The sequence below is a fragment of the Protopterus annectens genome, chromosome 10.part0 (genome assembly GCF_019279795.1).
Source record: "Protopterus annectens isolate FY-2018-M chromosome 10.part0, PAN1.0, whole genome shotgun sequence".
Classification (NCBI taxonomy): Eukaryota; Metazoa; Chordata; order Ceratodontiformes; family Protopteridae; genus Protopterus; species Protopterus annectens.
In genome coordinates this window covers 1,189,398,197-1,189,419,722 of record NC_056744.1, presented here as the reverse complement: position 1 = coordinate 1,189,419,722, position 21,526 = coordinate 1,189,398,197, and the positions used below count along the sequence as shown (strand labels likewise).

General features: G+C 34.9%; 1 protein-coding gene across 1 annotated transcript in view; it reads left to right on the top strand.

Annotated features, from left to right (window-relative positions):
• The window catches only part of LOC122814254 (phosphatidylinositol 3-kinase regulatory subunit alpha-like), a 2,697,787-nt gene that overhangs the window by 1,768,021 nt on the left and 908,240 nt on the right, over window positions 1–21,526 (top strand). Inside the window, exon 4 of the mRNA XM_044086851.1 lies at window positions 1,172–1,251. Within this exon, the coding sequence (XP_043942786.1) occupies window positions 1,172–1,251 (80 nt within the window). The remainder of the gene's footprint in view (window positions 1–1,171; window positions 1,252–21,526) is intronic.

Below are 21,526 nucleotides of genomic sequence, written 5' to 3'. Positions count from 1 at the left end.
TTTATTAACATTGTCAGTTAATCGTTGATCATATTTACTTGATGATGATGTACTTTGCTTAGTCAATGTCTTGTCAGTAAAATTCCCCTTAGTATTGCATTTAATTAAAGTTTTATATCCTACAGTTTAGTAAGGAACTTCTTATGTTCAGTATGGGATACAGATGGAGAACAATAAATTTGTTGTAGTATTATATTCAGCATTGCTGAAATTAGTTATGATTTGAGCAATTTCTATTCCTGAATTATTTCCTAGTTTTTAGGCTTCTTTTTACTCATCTAATGAGTTACTGCCACCTAACCCACTGTGCTTGCCAAAAAGAAAATGTGTGTACCCTGGAATTTGTGATACACCGTTTGGATGTTTAATCCAGGATTCAGGTTTTGTTAGAAATATTAATGTTCATCCCAAGCTGAGGATTTGGATAATTATAAAGGTTCCAAGTAATTGTAGAAATATTAAAATTTCCCAGGTGGAGAAAAGCTTCTAAATCACCTACTTTATTCCTAAGATTGCTGTTATTTAGCAACCCTACCTCCATTTTATATATATGTGTGTATATATATATATATATATATATATATATATATATATATATATATATATATATATATATATATATGTCTGTGTGTGTGTGTTTGTGTATGTGTGTGTGTGTATGTGTGTGTATATATATATATATATATATATATATATATATATATATATATATATATATACGTGTGTGTGTGTGTGTGTATGTGTGTGTGTGTAGTCTGGAAAGTTGTAGCATTACACTGACATCTACACAAATTGCATATATTTGTAGGATGTCTTATTGGTGATTTTACTTCAAGATAACATTTGATCTGTAAATTTATTCTAGCTGATAAATTGGATAATAAACAACAACAGTGTAAACACTGCCATTCATAGGTTAAATCATTTGCTTCTGTGTGAAAAATAAGAAAACAAAAACAGCAGTGCCATGTTTGGTAGCACTTATTTTATTTTATGCGATTGAGGCATAGAGCCAGGTCCATCCATTCAGTTCAACATAAACAATAAAATTCTTTCCTTTTTAACCTTTCAAAGATTCACCAATCTGTAATCCCTTTCTGGTTCATTAAATTGCAAAATGTCCGAAAATTTGTTGTTGATGTTATAGTTAAACCTTTGCTTATATTTCCAGCTCTAATGTGACTCCAGAGTACCGTGTGAAGATTATTGAGGCACTGATTGCTGCTGGGGGAGTATCAGAGATACGTGCTGGTAGGAGCAAATCATCTTTCTTTACAAATTCATTGTTATTGGTTTATATTGCCATGTTTGTGTTCAGAAAGTGGATTTGTATTTGCTTTTAGCATAGCAAGGAGTTTTACATCCTCAGTGACTAGGCAATCGAATAAATTTGAATAATAAAAACAGCAAGTTCACCATTGAAGTTTCAAAGAGGCATAAGTATGTCTGACACTTCTTTTTAAACTTTTTTTAAAGTCCATATTGTCTTAGCAGATCCTGCATTTATTACTTTTGCAGAATGGAGATTATCAGTTGACTTTGAATGTCTGGAAAAGCTACTTTGAAGAATTAATGTTCTCCAATGAAAGTTAATCAGTTTATTGTGAATGAGGCAATGGTGACATCAGAAGATAAAGTGGTGATTATCTTATTTGACTTAAGCCATGCTTACTCTGTCAACAATGTGAAAGTGTTCAAGTTCATTATTCAATAAAGAAAGCCATACTGATAAGATTTTTTTTTTAAATTTTGAAATATGCAATGTATTTAAATTACTGTGCCTTGCATTTTTGTACTTTTGCAGTTCTAATTTATATCTAATTTATATACTACAAAATATAGATATTAGTACAGCAAATATATGTTATATATTCAATTGGAATCTGAGGAAGTGCATATATATGGAGAGGTGAGTGTGTGTGTGTGTATGTATGTGTGTGTGTGTGTGTGTGTGTGTGTGTGTGTGTGTGTGTGTGTGTGTGTGTGTGTGTGCGTGTCTTTTTGTGTATAAACAGAAAAGCAGAAATACACACTGACACTGACAAGAAGCCACAATTACATGGCTTACAGTATCAACATTCTTTCATTATGCTTGTATTTTAAAAGTGACTGAATGATGGTGATACCTGTTTATTACCTTTTTTGTACCATCTTCCCCTCATGTGACTTACAAAATGTTAATTGTTAGCCTGAGTATAAACATTTTTTCAGCATCCAGTGTCTTGCACTTTTTTACTTCTTTTTTACATTATGAGTCTAGTGTAAATTATCTTGATTTAAGAAGGCATTTGTATTAGCAGAGTACAAATTCCTTGTTGAAATTACCTTTATTGCCATCATGTAATTGTAGTGATGTTGTTTAGTTAAAGATGGCATCCTAACTATGGAAGTATAAATAGTAATGTCATCGCCCAATCATTTCATGTTTCACTCAGTTAATCAATTTTTGTTAGCATCAGCAAATACTTCTACTGTTCTTCGGTTTAATGGATCTTTTCATTAGACTACCTATCCTTTTGTCTGTACCATAAGTGTTTTCTAGTTGACAGACCACAAGTACAACTTCCTAATTGCTTTCAGATATGCAAATGTAAGTACTTATTCATTCACCCAGCAACTGTTCTCTATCACTAAAGCTTTTATTAACCTTAAAGTCAATATTATTTTGATTCACCTTACAAAGCAAGTCACTCGTGTCTTTTTTTAGATTGCTTTGATCTCTCACATTATTTGTTACATCCAAGTTAAATTCTGTCTAGATTTTTAGACCATGAAATTTGCATAACTTCCCCATTTAACTTACTTCATCACCTCCACCATTTATTTTACCAGTCTCTAATACCCCCATCTTGTGAACAGTATTGTTTAGAATCAACATTCCACAGATGCTGGATTGAATAGTGAGGCTAGATTATCCACATTTACATGGTTATACCTCAGTGTTGTCTGCTCTTCCTTTCAGCATCTCTTAGAATTCAACATCCTTCTATAACTTTGGAGTTATTTTATCTTATAGTGGTATGCAGCATTCCACCATTAATTTATTGAAATGGCTTTGCAGTCTTAATGAAATAAAGATTAGCGTTTACACTATCTCTGCCAATCCTCATGATTTATTTAATGGCAAACTATTAACAAAATTCTCCACTCAGGGAGTCTTTCTACCCCTAACCCCTTCCCAAACAAGATCCCACATGAAACCACCTCTCTCCTTAACTCTTACTTCATTGAATCTATTAGCAAACTTACAAGAACTGGTCAAGATAAAAATTCTATTGCTACCTCCCCCTCCAACATAACAACTTCTCCTTTTTCTCTCAAACCTGCACCCACTGCTTATATTAAATCACTACTTGGCAAACTCAAACCTTGTTCCCCATCCTACTACAACAGACTTCCAGCCTTCTTCCTTAAACTTGCTGCCAACTCCATAGCTTTCCCAATCTCTATACTAGTAAATATGTCTTAGAATCTACTGCCCCAGACATCTGGAAATCTTTCTATACCAATCCCATTCACAAAGGTGGTAACTCCACAGACCCCCTCCAACTTTAAACATATACCTATCCTCTCCCCTCTCTTCAAAGGCCTTGAAAAATGTATACATACACAGCTAATCAACTACCTAACTCAAGAAAACCTTCTCACTCCTACCCAACAAGGTTTTAGTCCAAATCAAAGAACTTCCACTGCACTTCTGTCTTTCACACATACTGTAGCAGAAGCCAGAGATAAAAACAACTAGTATCCTTTTATTTCTTGATCTTTCTAAAGCTTTTGATACTGTTTCCCACTATATGGTCCTAACTAAATTATCTGATCTCAACATCTCCTCCTCTACTATCCTTTGGTTCTCTATCTACAAATCAAACAGACAACAGTTGGTGAGATGGCAAACTACCTACTCCCCCTTCCTTCCTACTCTGACTGGAGTCCCCCAAGTCTTGAGCCTAAGACCTTTACTATTCAAAATATTCACAGATAGCCTCTACAAATCCTGTTCTAACTCCTCACATATACAGTATGCTGATGATTCGACTCTTATCACATTCCCTGAAAACATCACTGTCCTTCAAACTACTACACAAAACCCTTTTCTCACTATTGAGGAATGCCTTACTGACAACCATCTCATTCTAAATCCCAAAAAGACCAAACTCATTCTTTTCATTCCTAAATCTCTCTCCCACCATAAATCTGCTTTCACTATTACATCTAGAGATAACACCATCATTAAACCTGAACCTCACACAAAACTCCTTGGCACCTTAATTGATGATTAACTAAAATTTGACTTGCATATTCAGCACTGTATTAAAAAAAGAAATCAAAAAATCAGACTATTATACAAAAATTAAGTAATTTCTAACTCCAGAATCTAAACCTGCACTGCTTCCCTGCCTCCTCTATGCATCCCCTTTCTTTACTAACTACAAGCCTTTTTAACAAACAAACTAGCACAAATGTACAACAAAATTGCTTGATTTGCCTGCAACCTACCATATATCTGACACCACTGCCTCGCCCTTAAAAAAACTACAATGGCCAGAATTCCCTCAACTGCTGCTTCTATCCCAACTACAAACTGCTCTCTCTTTATTTTACAGACCATCCGCCTGTCCTTCTCTCTCCCCTCTCTGGTATCCCTTTACACTCCTTCTCATACTCTCTGCAGCTCTGACCAACTCCTTCTGATCATTTATAAACCTAATAAGAACACAAGGAAGCTACTTCACAAACATACAGTGCCCTTAGTGAAGACCAAACTCTCCAGTAACATCAGGCAAATTCAACACTCAATTTCAAAAAAGAATGGAAAAACTACCTGGCAAACATGAGATACTATTTTTGTCAAGACCCTACCTAACCTTCACTTTACCCGTTCTCTTTCTAATCTCTTTATTCACTAATCACAACACCTACTTCTCTACTTCTTCCTGATATATGCAGATACTTTGAAATGTGATGTTACCTTGACTTCTTTATAAACTTGTAAATAAGGACCTTTTTTCAATATTATTTTGTAATTCTATTTCAGGGAAATTTGCAATGTTATGTAGTAGTCTAATCTAAGAAACAGAGTGTAGAACTAGTAGTAGTCACTTATATAGTACATAACAATTGTTTTTCTAATTGATTGTTTAAATATTAAGATTTCTGTTTCATACTTTCATATATTATTGTTAGACTTTCATTTCTTTTCTGTATATATTGTATTGAATTGTATCTGTATGGAGCTTATCTCCAACAATCTCCACTGAACATAGGCTCTGGGCTCAGTGGAACTAAATTGGTTAAAAGACAAATAAATATTTTCTGTTCATGTTTAACTTATTTTCATTGCTGTTAAAATGGTTCCTCAGAGACAAGTTAAATATTTCACAGCTTCTTATTTCTTTATCAGGGATGACTGTTTTATGAGATATCTTAAAGGTTTTGGTTTATTTGAGAGTCAGCAGAAGTTGTTTTTCTGTGTTGTCTATTTTAATAATAAGCACTGCTTTAAGAATGATCTATACAAAGATGGTCTGAAGAGTCCATATTAGTTTTAGTGTTGCTATTACATGTTCATTTCCTGCTGTGTTGGCAGTCCTAGTTCAGTTGGATCTAGGAGTTGCTAAACTAGTAAGGTCCAATGGGTCTCTCAAAGGAACATCCTGTCCAAAGAGCTGAAGAATGAAACAGCCCAACAATTTTTATTCAACAGCATCACTAAACTTAATGGTTAATTTTAAAGATGCACAGGCATTTTCCTGTGTTAGATCATGCTTTTTTCTTGTGTTTTTGCTAGTAGTTAACATTATTTGTATTTGCCTGACATACCATGATTGCATTTATGCTTCATTTAAACCATTGCAAATGTTCATATATTTAAACCAAGGAAAGATTTGAAATGAGGTACATGGGTTGATACCTTCATTGGTATGAGAACAGACTGCATAACAAAATTGACTTGGTGCCTGCAATTGTTAGTGAAGGTAGATCAATACTAAATTATGTTTTCTTGTTTTCATAAATTATAAATAAATTATTTTTATTTTCACCTTTTTGACAATGAATACAAAGAACTGTTTTTTTAAACCTGACAAAGAAATATGTATTAACAAGGGACTATGACATGTAAACCACAATTTGTTTTGACTAGGATTTTTTTTCTTACAGTTATATATACTGCAGGCTAAATCAAGCAATTTATTTTGTTTGCAATAATAGTGAAAGATAGTAATTCATGCAATTTTGACTTTGCTAGTGTTCTTAGCTTGTATTGCATTATTGAACTCAATTTTTTTTTCATTTTTATTTTGTTAAAAGTGCTTTTTTAACTTTTTTATTACAGCATCGAAAGCCTGCCCATTGAGGCACGGACATTGTATGTAAAGAGCTTTCCATTGAAGCATGCACTTTTATGTCCTGGCCTCATACATTTTATAATTTTTAATCTCTGAAAATTAAAACAATTTGATTTTCAGTCTTTTATTTGTGCTTATTGCACTGTCTGCCTATATGTCTATCTATCTATCTATCTATCTATCTATCTATCTATCTATCTATCTATGTATCTCTCTACCTATAGTTCATTTATGTTCATATATTAACAAGGTAGGTTGGCTGACCTAGAGACCCTTTTCAGATATGATGTGGGAGACTGAGGAAGAAGGGCATTATAATAAATGAAAAAAGAATTTAACTACTGATAAGGGATATACAGATTATAATATGATGTTTAAAAATATGACATTTAAAGTTACACCAATTTATGTACCTCATAACACACTTCAGGATAGTAAGGTGATTGTGTATAGGCTGGAAGATAGATCAGTGATCGATAGTATATTTATAGTCAAGGAAAAATAGTAATGTGGCTGGTGTCAGTAAAGCATTTATGCAGGAATAGTTTCTGATATGCTGTGATATGATTTAATAAATTTGTGGAGAGATGTGCATGCATTTTAATGCATTTTAATAACACTTTTCAGGTTGAGGATCAGTTACTAAGTGTCTTTTATTTGATCTTTGTTCTGTACTGATCTCCACCATTAAAAGTATTAAACTGGACTAAAGTTGAATCCCTCGTCATTTAAGTACATTGTGTAATCATTTTATTTATGAGTTTGAGTCATTATCTAGATGGTTAAGCAGTATGGCAGCCCCAGTATTATCTGAAGTATGATGTTTTTAATTTAATATAGTTAAACACATCTGAAAGTGGCAAGGAAAGTTACAACCAGATGTCTTTCTTATTACAATTGTCACACTGCAAGGACTACCACTGCAGCTGCTACAGTTTTAACTATTTCATAATATCTAATATTCAAGTGATTTAAAATTTGTTTCATAGCTTTCGGATTGTATGTGTTCATGTCATGCTTGGAAATGAAAACAAACATTTGTCATAGTAGGGCTACCTATTCCAAAGTAAAAGGATAAGTGATTACTTAAAATGGCCAGATAGTAGGACTTTATAATCTGCAAGAAAGTCATGTGTAATTTGCTGATTAAATTGTTGTCACTTTCTTTGTGTAATTTTTATGTGTTCTAATTGTCTTAGACCAAATTATCCATTTGTTTCACTACCAACCTTTTTAGTCTTAAATGAGTTTTTTAATGTTTGTCTACTAATCTAGCCACCAGGCAGTGTAAAAACTGGCTCTATGTGATTGTCACAGTTAATGTGAAATCCTGATCCTATGTGCAAAAATGAGAAAAACGGTTTGAGAATGGATGGATGGATTCATTAAAATTCTATAATATACAGTGATGCTTGCATTCCAGCTTAGCATCAAACATCTAGTGTTCCTATGTAATACAAGTATAGTAAACAACACTAGCAAAGCTTGCATAAAATATTTTCTGATTTTGTTCAGCTCTTCCCTAAAGTGACCAGAATTACACATCCGGATATTAAGGGCAGTTAAGCTGCATATAGTAACATCTTTTGCAGGAACAGAGACAAAAATATGTTGTAAGAATAAGAAAACCCGTGAGCAATTGCACGATTGTTGTCTTTATTTGGTAGCTAGGGAGGCACAGACAACAGTATTTTGAAAAACATAACCTGAAAAGCAGACCACTCTTTGAGGAACTTAACAGAATGCTAACAGACTTGTTCTTGACAACATCATGTAGACATTCTGTTTTTAGTCTAAATTTTATTTACAAGGTGGATTTTTTTTTATCTGATTGCATATAATGTAGTTCTTTTAGCACAATTTTGAGTTGACAAAAAATGAGTAATGAATTTTAAAGTGGGGAGTCTGTGTTGTTTAAAAATAAAACACTGTACTACTGTACTTATTTAAGAAAATAATTGTAATGTTTTAAATAAGATAGCCCTTTTTATGAGAAGTTTGACTAGGTTCCATTTGTTAACTATCATAAAAGTTGCTAACCTAAAGTAAAACACACACACACACACACACACACACACACACACACACACACACACACACTCACACACACACAAGCGCATGCACACACACACGCACACACACACATACGCTCATGCGCACACGCACACACACACACACACACACACACACACACACACACACACACACACACACACGCACACACACACGTTTGCATGCACACGCACACACACACACACACACACACACACACACACACACACACACACACACACACACACACACACACCACCACCACCATCATCATGATCACCACCAGCACCATCCCATATAACAGCAGCAACAAACATGAAACATGCATAGTCTCTCTTGCCTTCTGAAATTGCTGCTTTGTGATTATTCCTAAACAACATCTATAATATTGTTCACTAAAATGTAAACAGAAATGAGATCATATGTTTATGTCTGGAAGTCTGAAAATTGCAAGGAGTCCAGGAAAACTGACCAAATTCTACACATTACATTCTTGGCAGAATGTCAAACATCTGACAAGAGGTATTGATAGTCTGTGGGAAAGGATTCAGTAATGGGCCTTTAATCAAGTAGCATGACAAAGATAATAAATATGAAAGCCCACATTAATAAATGAGAATTCTGTAAAATCTGATAAGAGCCATTGCTTCAATGGACATATGTTTTGTGTGAATGGTAAAAGCTTATTAGGTCCAGGATAATATAGTATTGCAGTAATAAAGGGCTAACATTACATTGCACCTTTGGTCAGTTCTTAAAAGCCATCTGTCTAGATTTAGACACTGAAATTTTGCTTTGCCTGCAATGAAGAGCATTGCTCTGAGTCTAATAAAGTCACTTAAACAGTGGGAAGGAGAAGTGAAATGGATGGCTGTGTCAGGACTGCAACAGCCTTCAGCCAGCTGCCCCTTGATGTACAGCTGTATGATATCTGTGAGGCATTACACAATCCACAGCTGACTGCAGATCACATTTTCTGGAAAATATCCCTGCATTCCTTAATTTCTTCAAAGTTAATTTTAATGTTAGCATTCTTTATAGAGCTTAAATGCTGATATATGCAACATATAGTTTAATTTCATGATGATTTCTCACGTGCATCTTGCCTGTAAGTAGCCTGGAGTTGTAAAGAAAATAGTATTTTTATCTCTGTGTTTTAAGTTTTCAGTTCTTTCAGGTTCTCCCAATTATAGTTTTAATACATGCAGTAGTCTACATTTAGCCCTACCTTTTATTTATTCACTTTTGATGAACAGGCCTAAATAGGCTTATGGCCTATTTTCAGGAGAGACCCAAGGAGGTATACAGATAGGGGAAATTATGATCTTCTTCCTTTCACAAAGTAACAAGCAATCTTCTACATTGTTCTAACCTGCTAGCAGCTCATACAGACAGGAGAGCTATGTTTGCCTAATGCCATAGTGCAATGACATTACTGAAACAAGAATTGAAGTAGCAGGTATGAGTAAAGAACACATAGCCTTCAGCCTTCAACAGGCATGTATAATATAAAACACAGATGACTTCACATTCATATGCATATCTGACAACTTGGCACATCTCCAAAAAATACTCAGGAAGTTGAAACAGCCAATGAAACATGGTTTTGTAACTCTTAACTCATGTTAAACCCCCCTCCCCCTAAAAAATACTTCTTTTTTCCCTAAAATCCTTTCATGAAAAAAACAAAATGCAAAATCCTGTCTCTTTATACTACAATCATTGAAGTAATTTCTCATAGCAAATTATTAGAGATGATAGTGGATGATAATCTTAAATTTGCCCTGCATATACAAAATTGCATAAAAAAAAACTTACTACAAACTTGGGATTCTTTACAGATCCAAAAACTTTCCCACCAGTGCAATTAAAACTACTTTTGCTACTACTTACCTCCTCAGCTTACAATTTTATGGGACTCTTATCTTTACTAACCTCCAGGTACTGAAGCAAATCTCCCTTTCAGATCCCACCATTGTATAGAACTAAAACACCTAAACTGGTTAGAACTATATCATCAACTACCATACACACAGCTTCTTACCACCTATAAAATTATCCAGCATCCATCTGCTTGTCTGACTCAAAATACCACTCCACACAACTATGTTTCCTATTGGTCATTATGATACAATGACCAAAAACTCCTGTCTGTCCACACACTTATTAAATCTGCTGGCCTTGGCCTGTACTCATATCATCTTGGTAAGGCCTGAAACTCCTTACCAGTATCCAGCAGGTCAATACCTTCCCTCACGAACTTTAACATTCTTCTGAAAGACTTCCTTGACAAAAGCTGTCTCTGTTCTTGCTCAACCCCAGGATAGACCATTTTCCTAAACATGAACAAGTAACTATTCATAATTTACACCTCCTTCCTCTCCTTTCTTCACTCACTTCCTTATTTCAATCAATTTCTCATTCCTGACTCTCTTTCTAAATATGTCATAACACTGTTTTTTTTCTTACTTCATACTGAAATTCATGTTTTTATTATATTAACTAATTTTTAATCTCTCTGTAAACTGGCTAAAATGTCTCTAAATATTAAATTAATGTCATATAAGTTGTATTAATACTTAAACAATGTTTACACATTATGTCTAATTTGGTGTAATTATTTAAACAGTAGATTTTTTTGTATTATTTTTGAAGGTTGTAAAATTATTGCTCATGAAATGTTTTTGTAATGCTTTAGAGTTTTTCTCCCATGCCCCTGATGAAAATGAACACAGGGAGGACTTTCCCTGTAGTCAAATGTCAATAAATAAATAAATTAATTAATTAATAAACAAATAAAATGTAACTGCACAAACAGCCGAGCAATCAACAATGTTGAATTTAAGAAGATGTGAAATGTTTTTACAGAATTACCTTGGCATATGGAGGCTGAAGACTTGAGTTTCAGTCCCTCAGCCTTCATTCATAAACTATCAATTTCTGCAACTCAAGTAAATCCTTTAAAATACACGTGTCCCTCCACTGTAGGAATCTGTGTTTAGTGGTGCATTTAAAGAAACCAGAGAATAAACTCAGTAAAAAATTGTAATATGAATCTAATTCCATTTAACACAGTTTTCTTTTTCTAATCCTCGCAAAAACATTGCTAAAGACAGGTCATGTAGTTAACCAGTATATGGAAGGTGGAACAGTGATATGCAGTGTGAAGAACATAAATATGTGATAAAGGAGAGAATGTGAAAAGGCTACAATGCAGCTAAACTTTCTGGTGAATTCATATGCTTTTGTTCATCCACATCAGCTATAATAAAAATGCATTTTTAACACAAATAAATAAAAGTGATGAAATAGAGCCATGCATATATAAAAGAAAAAGGCATTTCTGCAGTTACCTCCTACTACTACACTTCTAGGTGTCAAATATTGCTTGTTCATATTTGCAGTAAGGTAAGTCTTTCAGCTTTTCCCGGTTAGGGGTCGCCACAGTGGAACTCTGGTCCGCTAATGATTGGCAGTTGATTTTTACGTGCTGGCTTGCCGGGCCTAACGCATAACCTTCAATGAAGGAACACCCATTCACGCATGTCGACACACAGAAGACGCTCTAACTGAGAATCGAATGGGCAACGTCTAACTGTGAGGTGACAACGCTACTGCAGCACCACAGTAATAATTCCAAAACCATGCTACATACAAGGTATCAGAAGATTTCATATTAAAGCATACATTATGACAAACAATGATGAATTGCTATTTGACCTCTGTCTAATGCAGCTAAAGAGATTGGTTATTATTTGGATACTGTTTATTTGTATTGTAATAATGTTCATATTTCTCTAAATATCTCAACATTCATGTAACACAGACATAACTGCATAACCTCATATGAAACCTAACAAATATATGAAGAAAATCTTGCTGGGAGTATGTGCTTGCATGAATCATTACTGAAATATCATGTCTGTTTATACAACATTACAAAATTAATATTCACTGCCTTTGTTTTGGCTTATAAAATCCAATTGAAAGATGGAATGAATGCCATTAATACAAAGATTAATTTATCCTGAATACTTTGCCATTTACAGTTTTCTTTTAACACTTACAGTTCCAGAGATATGAATATTTGTTTGAACTGTAAGGTGATAACTTAAATTTTTTAAAGGCTCAAGCCACACCCACTGGGAGTTAAAGGTACACACTCAAAAGAACTGTACTGGAGGGAATGAGTTAAGGATAAAATTTTGAGAAAATTAAAAACTGCATGGCAAAAACATTGGACAACTCATTAAAGTTGCACAGCTATGCTAAAGGATTTGTGATATCTCTTGAAAGGCAGAGAATAATGCAGATATCATGGCCCAAGATGTCCTTACTTGCTGTTAAAAACAGGCATAGCTTTTGTCCAAGAAACTAAACTTAAAACAAAGCACAAGCAGCTTTTTCTCAAAAGATGGAAAGGTTGGGGTAGTCAATTGCTTGAATAAAGCAAAAGGAGACATCAGCATTCTTGTGCAGAAGAAACTTATAACCAAGAAAAGCAGTCTCAGTAATGTCCAGCAAAGTAAATTAACACACTCAAACCTGGATATCTCACCAACAGTAAAAAGTGAGCAACTTTGTTAAAAAATGTGGAAGTTTTAATAAATATATGTTTTGTCCATACAATTCACAAGGACTTTATCTGAAGAATCATTTACAAATAAACCAATGTTTAAATGCCCCTCAAAGCACATCCATGTAAATATATAGAAATATATATTATTTGTGTTCACATTATGTATTGTAATAAAATAAAAATATAAATGAATAAATAAATAAACAGTTTAATATGCTAAAGTTTTGCAGCTTGAAGTTTTAGCACACTGCTCAGGGAAATAGGTTTGTTTATTCCTTGGGGGGGGGGGTTGAACTGGCATTAAGCCTAATCTGCCATAAAAGCTGTCTGTATTCCAGTTTCTGCTCCAAATGGCCACCACTTGGGTTTACCAAACCTTTGTCTAGGATGAAAAATTAAAATTTCTATTCTCATGACATTCTAATTTTTGCTTAAATAAAGATTATTGCTATTGGAATTATTGATGTCTTACATATGTTCATAGATTTTTTTTCACGGCATGTTTAAGAAAGCGTTTTCATTTTCTGAATGATGGTTCAAGTGTGCTAAATATGGTTACTTTCAGGTTACAAAGGAATTTCAATATTTTTTTAAGGACTTGTTCCTCACAGATGGTTGGAAAGCCTTGCATCCTATGAAGAGAGATTACACTCTTTTAGTGCATGGTCATGGTACTAACAGTAGGCTTGTGTGGCAGTCCCTACTTTAGACCAGTAATCAGGAAGTCTCAATCCTCACCAATGACACTGGTGAGGGATAGCCACTAGGAGCAAAAATGAATTCATAGGTATTTACAGATGCAGCTTTCTGCACCAAGCACAATTTCACTTAAAAGCACACAGGGAGTACAATCCAGACCTGGGGCTGGACTCTCTGTCTCTCTCCAGGCCCCAAACGAGACTCCATACTGACCACTTCGGAGCTCTGTGTCCCTGTTCCAAGTAGCTGACACACACACACTTGGCTATTTGATTTTCACATGTACACAATTGTGAAAGGCTGGCACAGATTTAGTAAATGTGCCCCCTCTGCCCAGACTATAAAGTAATTATGCTGCCACCAGTCAGCTGCTCTAAGGATCTTACAAGGTTACCCACTTATACTGAGTAAAATTAATACTAAACAAATGGTAGAGTTTGACCAATATAACAATGCTTCCAGGAGTGGTTACAGTGTCACTAAAATAAGCATAAGTACTCTTAAGATGTTAAATGTATTCCCTAAAAGACCAGCCACAATGAAAGGTATATAACTATTTAATAATAAATAATAAAATAGAAAATGTGAGAATACTGAATATCTAGTTACAATAAACACCAGAGTTTCAATTACAGGAGATATAAAAATTAACACAGTTGCATAGATTCACACTGATCCAGAAAAACAATACTTAACTAATCTCACTTTATTTTCCTGCCTGACTAAAGAATTAATGTTCCCTAGTTAGGTTACTACAGTAAGGCAAGATGATGAGTGTTAAGTTGCTTACTACAGTAGGGTAAGATGAGGTGTGTGGTTGTGTGAGATATTTGTGAGAGATCTTTCCTGTCAGGTTCTGAAAAACAAAGTGGTGCTGTGGGACTTCCAGAGTATCTCTCACTAATATCTAAAAAATCCTTTCAGTGCTGGTTATAGAATGACATCACATCTGGTCACTTGACTCTGGTTTAATACATACCCAGAACTATGTTAATCTCTGTTGCAGCATCTTGCAGGTATAAAACAATTTCAAAAACATCCACCTTTCCAGGGTAGCAATTAGTTCACTTCTAAGGACAATACAGTAAAATTCTTAGCCCTGGTTTTCCCAGACATTTTTGTCTCTGGCTGCAATAAGACCTGTAGGATAAAATTGTTATGGCCTAAACCAACCCATTTAATTTTCAAACTATTTTCCAAAATTAACTGGACTTAGATTAGCCACTTCCCTTCCAGAATTCTCTGTTAAAACATATACATTTAATCAGTTATAATAATACTGTCTGACATGCATGTATATCTCTTTTCTGTCTAGCAGGATCCACTGTTGATGCCTTTTTAACACAAGAAAATTTACAAATACATTTTTAATGCAAGTATCTGTACAAATCATTGTGATAGTCAAATGACGTAAAATTCTTTATAGAACTCCAGCTAGCTATGCTGGAATATGTTAGACATATACTGCCCTACTTTCCTTTGCACAGATGGCAGTACCAGATATTATTACAGCTTGACTACCTTTTTGTCAGTTCTCACCTTTTGTCTAATGTTACTGAAGTTGAACATGGCACTATATCTTTATATAGGCCCACTTATATACTCTGTTTCTGAGAGTACCATGTCAACCAGATAGTCAACAGAGACCTATGGGAAGCTACAGTGAATGTCTGCAGTCAGGCAAAATAGACCAGGATGTATTTTTGTAAATAGATGTAGTATTTTATAAAAGAAAAGGTTAAGTCCTTTCAATGACAGAAATGTCAGAGCTAAAAAAAGCCCTTCAGAACTTAAACACTAAGGTTACCAAGTTAAAGGTAGACTATAACGCATCTACTAAAAATAGAAAAGGAATTAGTACTCAAATAAACTATTATAAAAAAGAATGTAGGTCTTTACAGAATGATCATTTAAAAAGTAAGTGAGAAAGATGACAAGTGAATAGCAACTTTTTCATTGGGCAAGTGTTATTACATCACCCAAGTTACAGGCCCGCAGACTTTTAGAAATGAAAAGTGAAACAGTCATATCATGTATTAAGGATTATATGAATGGGATTCATTGAAACCCATATAGGATTAAGGAAATGGTTAGGGATTTTATGTACATATATATATATATATATATATATATATATATATATATATATATATAATGACCCAATCAAGTCAAGGGAGAGTCTATACAATCTTTTTTTTTAATCTGATTAATCTCCACAAATGAAGCAAGAGGGATAGCCTTTTTTTAAATTAGTCCCTTAGCTGCAAGGAGATTACAGACTCTACAGGGTTCTACCAGCTGCAAAGGTCCTTGACCTTAATGGCTTGCCCACAGAAATTTTATAAAGGTTTTCATAACCTTTTAGCACCCCCAATGCTCACCTTGTTTCAGACAGCAGTGGAGGCTTCGACTACATACTAGACCTTAGTAGGTTAACCACAGCAATTGTTCTCTTGAAGGCTAACAAGCCTGTTTTAGTTCCTCAAGATTTTCACCAAACATCTCATATGCAGCTAGAAACAAATATATATGGTAAAATCTTTGTTAGGGGATTGGAGAGTTTGCTTCCATCTCTGATCCACACTTCACAACAAGGAAAAGGTTACAAGGGGGACCAGATCCTTGTAAATCTTTGGATTAATATGTTACAGCTATGTAAAGCAAAATTTGAGGAGTCTCCCAAAGCTGCCGTTTTTTGTAGATTTGCAAAATCCATTTAATTGTCTTAGATTGGATTTTCTATGGAAAGCACTTGGTGCTTTTAGTTTTAAGATGTATTTGTGAACAGATGCAAGCTTTTATACTTTGTCCCAAATGCAAAAATAGTAACCAATGGCAATATATCACATCCATCCCCTCTACTTACAAGGGGCCTGGAAAGATTCTCTGCTTTCCCCTTTACTATTGATTTTATGGAGACCTTAACTGCACATCATCGTCAGAATCATCCGTCATGGGGCATTCAGATAAATGGCTCCTTAGCCATTTTATCTTCTTAGTTTGCATACAATAAGATAATTTGATTGGTAGACCCTTTGACAACATAATCCAAGGTGTTAGATGTCTGACAAACGTGGAGGTATCTCAGAATTTTATGTGAACAAGCAGAAATCTACCATCTTTCCATTAAATGAAAAATACAGAACTGGAATAAAGAGGTTGACAAACAATCCGATTCAGACACAATATCAATTGAAATATACAGGCATTATTACTACATTTGACTTTTCTATTATGTAAAGGTGAATTTGGACCCCTTTCTGGAGAACATTAAGACTTCTGTAAAGAAATGGAAAACCATTTTCCTTCTTTTTCTGGCCAAAATAGCAGCTGTAAAAATGTGTTGTCTTTCTAAATGCATTTTATGCCAAAATAGTTATCCTAGTTATCCTAGTTATACTAAATGAACTACCTAGACCAGACACAAAGACTGGCCATGACATTTCTGTACGAGTCTCATATTCCATAAAATAAAGTAATCCAGAGCCACGAGCCACAACTAAATGCTTTATAAAATATTTAGTGGTGGCTCGTGGCACCGGATTATATTATTTTATTTTATTACTCTGTGGTCATTGTGGATCCAGACTTATAATCCTAGGTATCCTATTTTAGTTACTTGAGTCTCATATTCCCATGTAACCAAGAGGGAACTATTTTTAAGATTAAATAGTGATGGTAGTGCACTCCTACACTTATAGGTTCATAGGTTGGTACTAGGCTATCAGCCCTAGGGCCTATACAAGCCTAGCCATAACAATTCCCTGGATATGTTTTCCCACAATATTTACTTCCCTGGACCCCTGTCTAGCAGGGTGACTGACATGATCCCTGGGGTGTATTTCCTATCTCCCATCCAATCGTCAAGGTTCCTTTTGAAGAGGGCCAAGGAGGTGCTCTGCTTGACATGTGTGGGCAGTCTAGTATGGGGAGTCTCTGGGTGAGGAACCTATCCCTTCAGCATGTTTTGTTCATTTTGATGACAAGGTTTTGATCCTTGGAGTGTGTGGCTGTGAGGGATTGGGATTTCTTTAAGTGGAGCATGTCCAACAGCTCAGGGTTTGACATGGCCCTGTATGTTAAGCAGAGATCGCCTCTAAGTAGACAATATGCTACAGATTATAGCTGGAGTTTTTTTAGACAGTCAGCATAGGGCATCTGCTTTAGGCCTGTGATTCTTTTAGTGAGGCATTTCTGCAGCCTTTCCAGTTGTTGCAGATGTCTTGTGAGGTACATACCAAATGGGGCGTGGTACTCTATAATAGGTTTAATGAGGGATGAGTACAGTGGGACAATGACCTCCTTTTTTCTGGATGAAAAGCTCTTAGTGATGAGGTGTGCCACATAGAAGGATTTCCTGACTGTTGTGGCGATGTGGTTATCGAAGGTGAGACCACTGACCACCTGTGTCCCTAAGTTTCTCATCACACTTTCAGTGTTTAGTATACTGCCACCTATGTGGTAATTCATGGGTACATGTTTTTTCCCAAATGGGATAACTATACATTTCTTGGCATTTAGCTTGAGCCCATGGCTCTGGCACCAAACATCTGTTTCTGTAAGGCCTTGTAAGACTTCTTAGGATATACTAAGGCAACTGCCATGGTAGCATTTTGGCAGTCTAAGGCTGCCTCCAAACTAATTTTAGTCTACCTGGAAGTAGAAGTTATGCACTATTTACAGGATCTTTCTACTTCAAAGGACAAAAACAAAATTTGGGATCCAGGAGGGTGGAAGAAAGGATTTTGGAAGCTCATAATTAACTCTTGCATTTTCTTCAAAGACATGAGGATTTACCTTAGAAAATGGTGCTGTCACAGTTATGTGTTAGGTTAGAAGCCAGTTAATTGGGACTCCTGGACTGATAAATGAATTATTTATTTGGCAGACCTGATGTCACTACTTTCCTACCTTCAACAATATAAGGACTCATGTCTGAATTTAACATACCCTTTCTGGCAATATTTGCAACTAAACTCTCAATATCATAAGTCAAGAGATGGTTAAAGCCCCTCTCTAAACCATGCAGAGATCTTTTGCTTAAGAACATTTTTTAAAATTGGCAAGATTTCCTGTGGACACCTTCTTTATTTCATATTCCTAGATGAGCAAAAGGCATACATTTTCTTTTGGCTCCCTGAAGGAAAAGTGGGAAGGGATGTTGGGCAGATAACTCTTTGAAGCATAATGAGACAAAGTGGGAATTTCATGGAGGTAGTTTAAGTCAGCCCAAATTTTTGCTTTTACTAATTTTAAAATAATATATCACAGGCAGGACATTCCATTGTTTTGCAGCAATGGCATCTACAAACAAATAATGCCTGCTGGAGATGGCAAGTCTGTGAAGCTGACTATCTCTATTGGTTATGGTCATGTCCAACATGTACAGATCTTTAGGAACAGGTTATGGCAGCAGCTAGGTGGCTTTGAGGAAGCAACTTTCTTCCATTAACATCCAACTTTCTTCCATTAAAGTCCATTAACAGTGATCATTTTAGGTTTTAGGAACTGGGAACCAAGGACTTCTACTTTAAATGGATGAAAGTTTATGGTTAAGGATTTTTTGTGTTAACATTTACTGATATTACATGTAGAACAATGAAAAACAGTGGTGGTGGTGCTACGGTAGCGTTGTCGCCTCACAATAAGACGTTGCTCTGTTCGATTCTCAGTAAGAGCGTCTTCTGTGTGGTGGCATGCAAGAATGGGCATTCCTTCATTGAAGGTTGTGCGTCAGGCCCGGCAAGTCGGCATGTAAAAATCTACTGCCAATCATTAGCAGACGGAGTTCAGCTGTGACAAACCCTAACCGGGAAAAGCCAAAAAGACACAACAACATTTAGAACAATGAAAAAAGGCCCGTACAAAGTAGTTAAAATGTTTTCTGCATATGAACAAAGACTGTGAAACTGATTAATTTCTCAAAATATGTTATATCTTTTCAAAGCTATCAGTCTATTTTTAATATTTTTTTTAATCATCTGATTTGATCAGTATTAAATATACCTGCATATTTCTATTGTGAGAAGCTAAAGTGTTGCAACATGCTGTCATTAAGTTTTGGAAAATAGTTTAATAAAATATATATATATAAATATATATATATATATATATATATATATATATATATATATATATATATATATGTGTGTGTGTGTGTGTGTGTGTGTGTGTATATATATATATATATATATATATATATATATATATATATATATATATATACATATATGTATGTATGTATATATTTATATACATCAAAAGAACTCTTATTTACAACATATTTATCTATTTACAAATATTTTCAAATTTACAAATATATAGATAAAGGAATATATTTGTCCTGGTCCACTTCAATAAACACATCACATCGTATGACATTTGACGACCTTTATTAAAACTTCCATACATAGCTTTGTTCACCAACTTTATTAGTTAAAACTGACCATAATATAGTAGATTCTAAACACAGCATAAACATCCTTGTAATGTTAATCAGAGCAGTGTACCTACTCACCCCACCCCAATAAGCAGCGTCCATACCTCTGCTCGCTTACTTTACTTATGAAGTGCCATCCTTGTAATGCTAATCAGAGCAGCGTACCTACTCACCCTGTCCAGTAAGCAGGGTCCATACCTTACTTTACTTATGAAGCAGCATCCCATCTCACTTCATACACCATTCATTGAATTACCTTCCACCAAATAAGCAGCATCTTTACCTCTGCTTACTTATCTATTCAGCAAGCTTCTTCCAGTTGCTCATTTTCCATTCCCCAACTCCTTAAAATGAACACCCATACATCAGAGGGGGAACAGAAGTGGGCAAGCCTGGCCCTCTTCTCTGCCTACCCCAACTGATAAATCCTCATCCCCCCAACCCCCTAAAGGGAAGGGTGGGAGGGTAGCAAGTTCATGCCAAAATGTGATTGCTTACCCAGCTACACTTCCCTACACATCTTAAGCCCCTCCCACCCTTATCTCATTTCCTTCCAATCTTCCCTGCCTCCACTTAACCCTTTCACCTCCCCAACTCACCTAACACCCACTAATATAAACTAACCCCTCATGAAGATGTCCTGGGACAACTTGCTTTGCTGCCAAATTTCATTTACACATATTCATAATTTTCCTTGCAATCATACAAATTTTCATCCCTATTGCTCCTTTTTCCATAACCACCATCTGATTTTACTTAATATTCTTGCTAAAGTCCATTTACCATTATTTATTTATTTATTTATTTATTTATTTATTTATTATTTATTTGACTTTGTTGACTGGGAAAGTCTAACTGGGCAGAGCCCATTTTTAGCATATGTTATTAAACATAATTTCCTTTATTCTTGCATTCCTTATAACCCATATGAGATAAAATAACTTTTTATCTATTTTTTAGCATATTCTTTACTTCTGTTCTTATAATATCCAGATTTAATCATATCCATCCATTTCTTTCATATCTTTGAAAAAATCTTCTTTACATAATTTCCCCAATAACTTTTTTTATTCTTTTACATGTCAAAAATGGGTACACTTCCTAATGTCACCATTTCACAATCTTAAAGCTCTGAATATCGATGCTCAGAACTTCAAAAGTACAGAATCCCAAAAATTGTCAATGGAGATTGCCTTACAGTGCAGAAAGGGAACTTTACTGTTCTCTTCACTGTAGTGCGATATCGGAGTTGTTATATTTAAGTTGCAGGGGTATGGGGGGGTGCAATCTCAAAGTTCTGAATGTCACTATTCAGAGCTTTGAGATTGTGAAATCTCAAAATTATAAAGTGGACTAGTCAAAAACATATGTTCAATAGTTTCTTCTTCTTGACAATATAAACATATT